The following is a 13,485-nucleotide window of genomic DNA, read 5'->3' on the forward strand; positions in this document are numbered from 1 at the left end:
GCTGCGCTTAGCCTTCCCACACGAGCGTCCCGTCTCCTAGTAACCAGCCGCTGCCCTCTTCTTCACCACTTAATTCCCTGCTTGCGGCTGCACCTGAATAGAATACGCATGCGCAGGGCTGCGTCTCCGCCAGCCTCCCTCCCTTGGCTCTAGAACACCTGCTGCTTCGCTTTTGCCGCTTTGTAGCATTTTTTTTTTCTAGGGATATATTACCGTTTTGGACCCTCTTTCAGTGAACTCGTTACTCCCCAGAGCTGCTTTTGGGCAGTGGGAGGTTGTTGAGCTCTCCTGCCGTGGCAAGGGGCCGGTTTTCAGGGAATCTCCTAGGTTGGGTTCTGCTGCTGCATCCTCTCGGAAGGGAGAAGTTCTTTCTGTTCGGGTAAGGAGCCAGCGAACCCACGACCCGGTCAACCCTGCACGATTCAGTCATGGTTGAATTAGGAAGTGGCAGAACTTCATTGCTATGCAAAAAGGCGCAGATTCCTGACTGGTATTCCTTCTCCACATGCCAGTTCTTCTCCAAGACCCCTTTCCAGAAAAACTGGTGATGATTAACAAAAGAGGAAAGGGTATACTCTCTCACTTGATATTTAATATTGTATTGATTGTTTGCCTGTTTAATACCATTTACATTTGTCTGCTCCCGAGTAGGAGCCTTCAGTCTTGGAACATTCCTTTAATTTAGCCAGGTGTAATATTTTTGGCCATCCATCTATGTTAAAATTAACCGTATTACCTAAAAGTGGAGAAATTAGCTTTTTAGTGAAAAAGAATGAGGACTGCATTACTCTGCCAAATTTTGGGAGCCCGGCTTGAAAATAAATAGTAGTTTTAACATTTCTTAATATGAAATAAACTGTCTTAACCCAAGGGCTTCTGAATTCTAATGGCTTTATCTGCTTGTCTCTTCCGACAGATGAAATAGGTAACTAGATTTTTATAGCTGTTCTCTGATGATCTTGATAAAGTTTGCACCTCTGTATTTCAAATAATTTCACATTTGAAGAGACTAACAATTCCTGTTTTTGCGAGGTGAGTACCCTCCCCATAATATATTGGCAGTCATAAACACGTTAGAACAAATTTCTTCGTAGAAGTACATTTAATTATAAGGGCCATATGTTTTCCCCATCTCTGCTCTTTCGCCATTACTTGTGCCATTACATCTCCTAGTTTTTTGCATTTATTTCAGCTATCATATACTTTGTAAGTATAGCTAGACACTAAAATTTACCTTGAGTGTCCTTGTTCTTTTAAACAAAGAAGTCACAGATTTCAAGAGGTACATATAATTATGCCTAACTGATAAAATAAGTTACAAAGAAACATGAACTGGAGCACGTGACTTGCTCAGTTGGTAGAGCATGTGACTCTTGCCTTTGAGGTGGTGAGTTCAAGCCCCATGTTTGGTGTAGAGCTTAAAATGTTTTTAATTAAAATTTCTTTTTTTAGATTTTAAAATTAGGGGTGCCTGTGTGGTTCAGTTGGTTGAGTGTCTGCCTTTGGCTCAGGTCATGATCCCACGATCCTAGGCCAGTGCAGGGAGCCTGCTTCTCCCTCCCCCTCTGACTTTTGCCCTGTTCATCTTCTCCCCATCTCTCACTGTCTCTCAATTAAATAAAATAAATAAAATCTTTTGAAAAGTACTTTCCTACCTCCCATGTTAGTACTTCTCTAAGGGAAAAATAAGAAAAGCTTTAGCATTTATGTGCACTATCTAGATGTTACTGAAGAGATTCTTTGGAAAGACTATAGGGAAAAGGACATTTTAAGGCCAAACCAGGGCATGAAGATTTTCCTTTCTTTTCTTATCAAGAACAGTTAACTTTGTCCCCTAACCCAAGACAGTGAATATTTTCTTCCCTCTCTAGAAGTCCAAAGAGTGGTTAGTGCTCCATCCTGCCTCAACTAATCCTTTTATATACCTAGTGCTCTCCAACTGTTACAGACACTCCTGTGTAATTCTAAGGCCTGTGTTTTCTGCTCCCTTAGTTTCCCTCCATCATTTCACATTCTTCACTATGAAAGACTCTATTTTGGGGTGCCTGGGTGGCTCAGTCCGTTAAGCTTCTCCCTTGGCTCAGGTCATGATCCCCGTCGGGCCCCACTGTGTCAGGCTCCCTGCTCAGTAGAGAGCCTGCTCCTCCCTCTGCCCCCACCCAACTTGTGAGTTCTCTCTGTCTGTTTTGTGTATATAAATATATTATATATAAAAATTATATATATTTATAAATATATATAAATAAATTATATATAAAAATTATATATAAATATATAAAAATATATATAAATATATTATATATAAAAATTATATATGTTTATATATAATTTTATAAATTTATATATAAATCTTATATATTATCTTAGATAAATCTAATATTTATCTAAGTTTTATCTACTTTTATTAATAAAAATTCAAAATGCCACATGTATATGTATTTATATATTTATAATATATATTTATATATAATTTATTTATAATTTATATATAAATATTAAAAATATATATTTATATTATTTATATTTAAATTTATAATTTATATATAAATATAAATTTATATATTATATAAATTTATATTTATATATAAATATGTAAGATTTATCTAAGATAAGATAGATTTATCTTAGATAAAACTTAAATATTAAATAAGGTTATATAATATTAAATATTTATATATAATATAAATAAGGTTATATAATATTAAATATTAAACAAAATTAGATAAAACTTAAACTTTCATCTGTACTATGTACATTTCAACTTCCAAAGCCACATGGGGCTAGTGGCTAGTATAGAGGACAATAGATAGAGAATATTTAAATAATTGAGGAAAGTTCTGTTGGAGAGCGATGCTTTAGAAAATTTTTTTTTTTTTAAGATTTTATTTATTTACTTGACAAGGACACAGTGAGAGAGGGAACACAGACGGGGGAGTGGGAGAGGGAGAAGCAGGCTTCCTGCTAAGCAGATGCAGGGCTTGATTCCAGGACCTTGGGATCATGACCTGAGCCGAAGGTAGACATTTAACGACTGAGCCACCCACACGTCCCTAGAAGCTTGCTTTTAAGCTTTGTTAGGTCCAAATACTCTTTAGGGCTAATCTGTTCCCTTTCTGAGGACTCTGATCAATGCCCGATATATTAGTTCTTTACATTCAGGCTGGTGGGAACTCCATTTCTTGGCCCTGTGCAAGCTCTACAGACTATTCAGCCTTCTCCTTTTTGGTGGTTCTTTCTCAGGCCTCATTAGTTTCCTTACACATGTGTTTCCTAATTAGTATTCAGCCAATCCTCTGCATATTTCTGGAGCTCTTCCTCTCACTGCCCCTCCTTCCACAAGTTCTAGTGACCTTGGCTTCTATAGACTGAATTTCTGTCTTCTCAACTCATTGAAATAACCGGGCATACTTTGGGTTCCCCCTCCTTGTGCAGAAGACTGAAATTTTCAGGCAGTAAGCACTTACAGGGCTCACCTCGTATATTTCCTTTCTGTCAGGGATTACTCTCCTGCACTGCCTTTTATACATTATCTAAAAACCATGTGTTTTGTCTGTTTTATAACAGTGGTTTGAAATTTAAAAATTGCTTCAGACTGAGGGAACTGTAAGCGTATGAGCCCTAAAGCAGAAGACGGGTTGGCACAGCATATACTTAGGAATGGCAATGAATTCGTGGGGCAGAATAAGTGAGAGAGGTAGGAGTCTGAGAGGACACAGTGTTAGCTGGCATATCAGTCTCCTATTGCTGCTGTAACAATTTACCACAAACTTGGTGGCTTTAAACAGCACAAATATATGATATTAAGTTCTGGAGGTTAGGAGTCCAAAATGGATCTCACTAGAGTAAAATCAAGATGTCAGCTGGAAGATTCCTTCTGGGAGTTCTCCGGGAATATCCATTTTCTTATCTTTCCAGTTTCTGCAGAATGCCTGCTTTGTTCGGCTCATGGTGTCCTTTTATCTTCAAAGCCAGCAATAGCCAGTCAGGTCCTTCCCACCTTGCATCATTCTAGCAGTGACATTCCCACCTCTCTTCACCTATGCAGACCTGTGATCACCAGTGATGAGTCCAGGATAATCTCGCCACCTTAAGGTTGGTTCAATGGGAACCTTAATTCAATCTGCAACCTGAATTTCCCCTTGCTATGTGACATATTCACAGGTTCTGGGAATTAGTATGTGGACATCTTTGGGGACCTTTTTTCTGCCTAACACAGCTGGTGACTCAACATGTAGACAATTTGGGTTTCACTCTGACATGGATGGTACCTAGAGCAGAGTGGTGAGCAGAGGATTGATGAGATCTGGTTCATGATTTAAAAGACTCATTCCAGATACAGTCTGAAGAACATACACTGGGAAAGTATAGAAACAGAAACAAGATTCACTGAAGGATTGGATGTGTGGAATGTCAATAGGAGCTAGAAATTACTCCACCAGCAATGCACAAGTTTTCCCATCATCCTATATTCTCCTTAAATCTCCATGTTATCCACCTTTCTAGTATGCCATTCTGATGGTAGTAAACTTGCATTTCTCTGATTCTTAGTAAGTTTGAACATTCTCTTTATGTACTTATTATCTATCTGGGATTCTCCAATCTGTGAATTATATCTTTATACCCTTTGCCCATTTTTCTATTGGATTTCCTTTTTTCTTGTTGGTTTGTAGTTATTTTCATATTCTAGCTGTAAATCCCGTGTCTGCTTTCTATAGCACAACTTCCAATCTCCATCATTTTAACTTTTTTTATACTTTATTGAAGTGCTTAATTATGAGTAGTCAGGTCCATCTGTTTTCTTCCTTATTCTTTAAGCCCTTCAGTTTTTATTCAATAAATCCTTCTCCACCCAAGGTGACAAACATATTGTCCTACACTTTAAAAATTTCATTTATAGTTCTATGATACCACATATAGGTCTTTACTGCATTTGGAGTCTACTTTTGTTTATATCTAAAATAGGGATCCTGCTTTATTTTAATCCCCATGATGAGTCGGTATTCACAGTATCATTCTACTAACTTGGTCTATTCTATCCCCCTTTGTTGTATGGTGCCACTTTTACCATATGTGAAGTTCTGGCACATAACTAGGTCCAGATTAGAACTCTGTCATGTTCTGTTGGTCCTTTATTTGTTCCTTCACCTGTACTAAACTGTACACTTTCTTTTTCACTTTCACTTTGTAGCATACCTTAATGATAAGGCAAGTCTCCTGTTGTGTATGTCCAAATTTATTTAGTTTTTAATGGAACTTTATTCTTCCTTATGCATTTAAGATTTTTTTCTTGAATAGCAACGTGAATGTCAGGCCAAAGAGGCCCCAAATACACTTGTTCTCCCTTCATGTCCACAAGATTCCAGACAAGTTAAGGTGAGACTCAAAGGGCCAAATCTACCTTATTGCTTTTGATCCCTCCTCAATCCCTCTATTAAACTGAAATTTAATGTGCTATTTGAGAATCTGTATGTTACCATTATTTTACCATTGTTGATTTCAAATGCAGTATGTTGTTGTTTTACAGAGTTTTGTTACTATTGTTGACTCAACAATGCAGGGGTGAGAGGCACCAACCCCCTGCCCATGCAGTAAAAAATCTGCATATATCTATCAAGCCCCCAAAACTGAACTAATAGCCTACTGCTGACTAGAAGCCTTACCAATAATATAAAAATTTAACACATATTTTGTATGTCATATGTATTACATACTGTATTCTTATGATAAGTAAACTACAGAGAAGAAAAGGTTATTAAAAAAGTCTAAGAGGAAATACATTTACATTACTATGCCGTATTTATTGAAAAAATTTGCATATAAGTGGATACATGTGGTTCAAACCTGTGTTGTTCAGGCGTCAATTGTATATTATTTTTAGCTTTTTTCAACTTTGTATTTTGAAGTTTTAAGCATACAGGAACTTAACAAGAATAATACACTGAACAATTTTTTATCCTTTCCTACCAAACTGAACAACTGTTAACATTTAACACATTTATTTTCTCTTCATATCTATCTATTGCTAGGTAATTTGAAAGCAAGTTGTAGATATGATCCTTTACTCCTATTTCAGCACGTATCTCCTAAGAACAAGAACATTCAGTAATATAACCACAGTACAGTTACCAGATTCAGGGCATTTCACATTAATGCAATATTATTATTTAATAAACTATCCATATTCAAAATTTCCAATTGTCCAAGAAATGGCCCTTATGATACATTTCTCCCCCACCTCCCCAAATAAGGATCATTCATTGCATTTGGAAATCGTGTCTCTTTAATCTTCTTTAATCTGTAACAATTCTTCAGTTTCTCTTTGTCTTTCATACATTGACATTTTTTAGTAGAGGCTGTTTTATATAATATCTCAATTTGGGTTTATCTGATTGTTTCCTCATAATTAGATTCAAGTTATACATTTTTAACAGAAGGACTTCCTTTTTAAGTAATCAAAGAGGACAGACCAAAGAATAGAAGAAATACAATTTTATTAATTTGAAGATAATATTAGATATATATTTGATGAGAAAAAAATTCACCTTCAGTTTCCAACTCTAAGAAAGAGGTATACCTACATTTTAGAATATCATCAGAGAGATCTGTCCATCTTTTAAAGCCCAACTCTTGACCTTTGGTTCCCTCCTTTCAGAACCTTTCCAAGTCCTCCCTCCATGTTGCACACTCATATCTCCTGACCGATTGGGTATCTATACTAAGAGGTACTGTATCTTTATTGGACTTTTTCTTTTTTTGTACCGTGGTAAAATATACATACAATTTACCATCTTAACCATTTTTAAGTATACAGTTCAGTGTATTAAGGACATTCAGCATGATGTTAAATCCTTTTAAGGGTAGTTTTCTCTTAGGGTGGGAGGGCCCCCTGTCCCTCCCGCCTGCCTTCCAGCTATCCTTCATCATTTCCCCCTCTGAAGAGGTAACCCTAACTGCTATTAGGGAAGAAGGGTGATGACCAATTGTAGCTATCCTGCTGGTCAGGGGCATTGGATGGGTTAGCAGTCAGGGTTCCTCTCATCTCATTCTATCAAGGGGTTCCCTGTAGGTGTCTAGTTTGACCTTTATGTGAGGCTCCACCTGAACCACCATTTGGAATGTGATGACCTTTATTCTGGAAGATATAAAGCCGGTTAGGGCACTTAGGAGGCAAAGCCCAAAGCACAATGCAAGACCGAGTATAGCCAGGGGTCTAGTGAGAGATAGGGGATGTTTTAGTGAACTCCCTCACACACTCTGAGGAGAGGGCAGGAAAAAGGAATCCCATAAGGACTATGATTTTGATGGGCTAAAGGGAAGGTAACATTTAAGAAGAGTTATCTGTGACTTGTATCTTCAAGTCTAGTTTGAGGTCCTTTCTGGGTTCATAAAGGGATTTCAGTTCCTTATTGTTAGTCCCCACTGGGGACCAGGGTTTGACTGAAAGAGTGGATACAGGCTTCAAATTTAGGCACTTACATTGCTATTGGAGTGGCTGAAATCACTGTATGCCTTCCCAGATAGGCTCTAGCAAGCAGTTGGTAAATATCCCACTTGCTATTAAGCTGGTCCCCAGGCCTGGGTTAGAACATCCAAGGTCATTCCCTTTAAAGCTGGGGCATGGAATAAGGTCTTCCTGAGATTTTAAAAAGTTTTTTCTGACTCTGGATCCCACATTAATAGATGGGTACCAGCTGTCTAGGTATCCAGTTTTATAGTTTTAGATCTTATATTTAGGTCTTTGATACATTTTGAATTAATTTTTGCATATAGTGTTGGGTAAATATCAATTCCTTTCTTTCTTTCTTTCTTTCTTTTCTTTTTGCACATGGATATACAGTTTCCCCAGCACCTTTTGTTGAAAATATTGTCCTTTTCTTCATCAAATTATCTAAGCACCTTTGTCAAAAATCATTTGACCATGTATCTGAGGGTTTATTTCTGGGCTCTCTATTCTGTTACATTGGTCTGTGTGTCTGCTTTTAGGCCAGTGTGAATCTTCCAGCTTTTCTTCTTTTTCAAGGTTATTTTGTTTATTCATGATTCCAAATGAATTTTTGGATGGATTTTTCTATTTCTGCAAAAAGTGTCACTGGGATGTTGATAGGGATTGCACTGAATGTGTAGATCACTTTGAGTAATATAGATATCTTGCAATATTAGGTCTTCTAATCCATGAACATGGGATATGTTTTATTTATGTCTTCTTTCATTTCTTTCAATAATGTTTTAGTTTTCATCATACAAGTCTTTTACCTTGGTTAATTCCTAAGTAATTTTTTTTGTTCTATTTACACTATTGTAGATGGATTTATTTTCTTAATTTCCTTTGCAGATTATGCATTGTTAGTGCATAGAAATGCAACTAAAAAATTTTTATTCAAATTCAATTTCGTTAACATGTAGTGTATTATTAGTTTCAATGCTAGAATGTAGCAATTCGTCAGTTCCATATAACACCCAGTGCTTATTATATCAAGTGCCCTCCTTAATGCCCATCACCTGATTACCACATCTCCTTCCCTCCCCTCTAGCCAAACTCAGTTTCTTTCGTATAGTTAAGAGCCTCTTATGGTTTGCCTCCCTGTTTTTATATTGTTTTATTTTTCCTTCTCTTCCCCTTTGTCTGTTTTGTTTCTTAAATTCCACATATGAGTGAAATCATATGGTATCTGTCTTTCTCTGACTGACTTATTTCACTTGGCATAATACTCCCTAGTTCTGTCCACATTGTTACAAATGATAAGATTTCATTTTTGATGACTAAGTAATAGTCCATTACATATATATACACATGACGTATTCTTTATCCATTCATCTGTTGATGGACACCTTGGCTTTTTGCATATTTTGGCTATTGTGGATATTGCTGCTATGAACGTTGGGGCGCAGGTGCCCTTTTGAATAACTATGTTTTTATCCTTTGGATAACTACCTAGTAGTGCAGTTGCTAGGTCATAGGATAGCTCTATTTTTAACTTTTTGAGGAACCTCTGTACTTTTTTCCAGAGTGGATGCATGAGTTTTCATTTCCACCAAGGGTAAAACGGTTCCCCTTTATTTGTATCCTTCCCAACATCTGTTGTTTCCTAAGTTGTTCAATTTAGCCATTCTGACAGGTGTGAAGTGTTATCTCATTGTGATTTTGGTTGTAGTTTCCTGATGTTGAGCATTTTTTTCATGTGTCTGTTGGCCATTTGTATGTCTTCTTGGGGAATTGTCTGTTCATGTCTTCTACCCATTTCTTGACAGGATTTTTTGGGGTTTTGCATGTTGAGTATGTAAGATTTTGGATACTGGTCCTTTATCTGATATGTCATTTGTGAATATCTTCTCCCATCCTGTAGGTTGCCTTTTAGTTTTGTTGATTGCTTCCTTTGCTGTGCAGAAGCTTTTTATCCTGATGAAGTCCCAGTAATTCATCGTTGCTTTTGTTTCCCTTGCCTCTGGAGAGGTGTCTAGCAAGAAGCTCCTGTGGCTGAGGTCAAAGAGATTGCTGGCTCTGTTCTCCTCTAGGATTTTGATGGATTCCTGTCTCACCTTGAGGTCTTTCAACTATTTTGAATTTATTTTTGTGTGTGGTGTAAGAAAGTGGTCCAATTTCATTCTGCATGTGGCTGTCCAATTTTTCCAACACCATTTGATGAAGAGTCTGTCATTTTTCCATTGGATATTCTTTACTGCTTTGTAGAAAATTACTTGACTGCAGAGCTAAGGGTCCATTTCTGGGTTCTCTATTCTGTTCCATTCATCTATGTATCTGTTTTTGTGCCAGTATCAACTGCCTTGGTGATTAGAGCTTTGTAATACAGCTTAAAGTCCAGAATTGTGATGCCCCCAGCTTTGGTTTCTTTTTTCTTTTCTTTTCTTTCCCTCCCTCCCTTCCACATCTCTCCCCCGACCCCGCCACCTTTCTTTCAGATTTATTTATTTACTTGAGAGAGAGAATACAGAGGGGAGAGAAAGAATCCTCCACAAGTGTGGAGCCTGACACAGGGCTTGATCCCAGGACCCTGAGATCATGGACCTGAGTTGAAATCAAGAGTCAGATAATTAACTGAGCCACAAAGGCAACCCGGTTTTCTCTTTCAATATTACTTTGGCTATTCGGGAGTCTTTTCTAGTTCCATACAAATTTTAGAATGGTTTATTCCAGCTCTGTGAGAAATGCTGGTAGTATTTTGATAGTAATTGCATTAAATGTGTAGATTGCTTTGGGTAGCATAGACATTTTTAACAATATTTGTTCTCCCAATCCATGAGCATGGAATGTTTTCCCATTGCTTTGCATCTTCCTCAGTATCTTTCATGAGTATTCTATAGCTTTCAGAGTATAGATCTTTTAACTCTTTGGTTAGGTTTATTCTGAGGTATCTTGTGATTTTTGGTACAACTGTGAACAGGATCAATTCCTTGATTTCTCTTTCTGCTGCTTTATTGTTAGGATTTAGAAATGTAACAGACTTCTGTGCATTGATTTTCTATCCTATCGCTTCTCTGCCTTTTGGCTAAGATCAAATGTGATTTTATATCCTATGACTTTGCTGAATTCCTGTATCAGTTCTAGCAATTTTTTGGTAGAGTCCTTTGGATTTTTCAAATAGAGTATGTGATCTGTGAAGAGTGAATGTTTGACTTCTTTGGTAGGATACCCTGGGAAGCCAACTAGCCCAAGACTCCTGTTTGTTGGGAGATTTGTTTTTTTAAAGAATTTATTTATTTATTTGACAAGAGAGAGATCACAAGCAGGCAGAGAGGCAGGCAGAGAGAGAAAGGAGGAAGCAGGCTCCCCGCTGAGCAGAGAGCCTGACTTGGGACTCGATCCCAGGACCCTGGGATCATGACCTGAGCCGAAGGCAGTGGCTTAATCCACTGAGCCACCCAGGTGCCCCGAGAGATTTTTGATTACTAATTCAGTTCTTTGCTGATCATGGGTATGTCCAGGTTTTCTATTTCTTCCTGTTTTAGTTTGGTAGTTCATAGGTTTCTAGGAATTTATCCATTTCGTCCAGGTTGCCTAATTTATTGGTATATAATTGCTAATACTATTCTAATTGTTTGTATTTCTTCAGTAATTATTTCTTTAATCCATTAATAATTTGTTAAAAGTTTTTGATAGCAAAAATGATATAATGGACTAAATAGAGAAGTTATTTTCTGAAAGGTGACAAAGCATAAAACCTGATAAATTCCTTTTTAAAAAGACTTTCAGAGAATCTATAGAGCCTGCAAACCCTTCCACAAAGAAAATGTGAACACAGAGATGGAAGGCAATTTTGCCTTATATTTTTGGCTTCATCCTCATGATGTTTCATGAAAACAAGCATTGCCATGAGGTTAGTTGAAATTCCCACTGTATTCACTTGTTGTTATTTCTTTTCCAAGCAATCAAGTTGAAGAAACGTTTCCACTACTTAAAGAGGTATCTGCAAACTGTATTTATTCAACCATCCCCATGGGATTTTCCCTTAGTAAATCTGCTACTCAGGTATCTGCTATGCACATGGATTCGAAAATGGATGATCATTTGATGCAAGGAACTGAGAAAAGCAAGTTGGAACCAGTGACTCGATTATTTCAAAACACCAAGAAAATCAGATTAGAAGACACAAACCAAGAAAACTTTACAAGAAGTAAAGAGATTGGCTCAGGATCTCTTTCAGAGAAAACCTCGGGTTCTGTGGTATATGTTAAAGAAAGTGATGGAATAGAAATGACAGATGTGGAATGAAGTTATTTGTACATACTACCAAAGAAACCAGAATTTGCTTTTGACTACGAGTGCGTGTTGAATGAGAACTTAACCTTACTAGGAAAACCTAATGAAGGAAGACAATTGCTTATTTTTCACTATTCACAAATCACATTAGGCTGCACTTTTTTGATACATATTTTAAAAAGTTAATTTTTTAGGGGAAAAAAAACTTTCCAAAGCTCAAGGCAAAATTCTCTGGTATTACATTCTATCCTTGTCAAAAATCAGAATTTTTTGAATAACAGTATTTAAATGGTACCAAAATATTTTAATTATAATGTATTTCTTTAACAAGTGATCAAAAAACACTGCCCAAACAATTTGACATCTGTATTTCACACTACGTATGGTGTACCAATTTTGTAAGAGTTCTAGTTTGTGATTTTGCTTTACATTACTTTATCTTCCTGCATTTTTGCATTTCTGTTCTATAAGTGACCACTTCAGGTAAACTCTGCAAAAAATCAGTAAATTACATACCTTGTGAAGCATTTCACATTTTAAATCAATCACCCTTTTAAAACTGTTTGCCTCCACATTGAATTCATTTCAAAATTACAAAATAGTTATTTTCAAGTGTAACAGTTTATCTTAGATACTACCATTTTATACTACCAATATTTAATATAAGAAAACAGCCTAGTGTTAAAAAAATCTTGTTTTATATATATATATGTACAGATATATATATATATATATATATATATATATATATATCAGTTTCTCATTCTTACTGAAATGTCTAGTAGTTTGAGACAGCAGTATTGTCCCAAGTATTATAAGATGAAATTAAAACCATTTTGTGTCTGGACGTATAGTGACCTGTAACTATATTATGTATGTTTTGAACATTTTCCTGTACTTTAATATTTACTGGCTATTTCTAATGCCCAATTGTGAGTTATCTCCATAATAGCCATAAAAACAAAGATGAAAAGGCATCTTCTCTTAGGGGAATCAATATTTTATGAATCAGAAAAACACAAATGTAGTATATTTATAGGGAATATTAAGCTTAGAGCTAAATAAAATTATTGAATGGGATATAAGCCAATAGGATGATGCTTTTATCATTTACAGAACATAATTCTTTGGGACAGAAAAAAAAAAAACTAAATTATTTCATTTGTTCACGTAACCTGGCACTGTGCTTGTTGCTAGAGATATAGTGGTGAATAAAATAGGCACTGCCATCATAATGTTTACTGTCTGTCTGCCAGAAGATAGAACATCAGACAGTAATTATATAAGATAAAAATTATGATGTGCCATGAAGAAAAAGTAAAATGTCTAGAGGGACAGGACACATAAACTTGATTTTTAATTGTGGGAACTAGGAAGTTTTCTCTAAGGTCATGTCATTTATAGCTTTTGCAGTGAGATAGTTGTCCAAGTAAGATGATGGTAATGGTCAAGGTCTTCAGAAGTAGAGAGAGTCCTGGTGAAGGTTAGCAGGACAGAATGATGGTTTGAAAGTGAGAAGTGAGGAAAAAGAAAGGAATTCCAGCTAAAAAGGCTATGCATGGAGGTTCTCTGGGGAAAAGATTGAGCTCAGGAATATGGTTTTGGGACATAACACAGTTTCCAAGGCAAGTAGACAGTTATATGTATGGAATTAAAAATATGAATTTTGAAGTTGTATGTAGAAATGGTATTGAAAGCCTTGGGAATGAATAAGATTGTTTTAGGAGCTGGTCAGCATGGGGTAGCTAGCAAAGAGAACTGAGGACTTG

At 36.3% G+C, this 13,485-nt stretch overlaps 1 protein-coding gene across 1 annotated transcript; it reads left to right on the forward strand.

The window, feature by feature from the left end:
• Nucleotides 1-108: 108 nt before the first annotated feature.
• On the forward strand, nucleotides 109-13,240 carry C7H2orf15 (chromosome 7 C2orf15 homolog). Its single transcript, XM_032353685.1, has 5 exons — nucleotides 109-117; nucleotides 203-379; nucleotides 944-1,032; nucleotides 5,296-5,373; nucleotides 11,383-13,240. The coding sequence occupies exons 1-5, from the start codon at nucleotides 109-111 to the stop codon at nucleotides 11,726-11,728; spliced, it is 699 nt and encodes a 232-aa protein (XP_032209576.1). The 3' UTR covers nucleotides 11,729-13,240.
• Nucleotides 13,241-13,485: the final 245 nt, after the last annotated feature.

Source organism: Mustela erminea, chromosome 7 (genome assembly GCF_009829155.1).
Source record: "Mustela erminea isolate mMusErm1 chromosome 7, mMusErm1.Pri, whole genome shotgun sequence".
NCBI classification, from domain to species: Eukaryota; Metazoa; Chordata; class Mammalia; order Carnivora; family Mustelidae; genus Mustela; species Mustela erminea.

Excerpts from the sequence above, each read along its gene's own strand:
- C7H2orf15 (XM_032353685.1), top strand. Across the intron at positions 1,033-5,295 it reads ACAATTCCTGTTTTTGCGAG|CAACGTGAATGTCAGGCCAA; the intron begins GTGAGTACCCTC and ends TTTCTTGAATAG. Across the intron at positions 5,374-11,382 it reads AAGATTCCAGACAAGTTAAG|CAATCAAGTTGAAGAAACGT; the intron begins GTGAGACTCAAA and ends TTCTTTTCCAAG.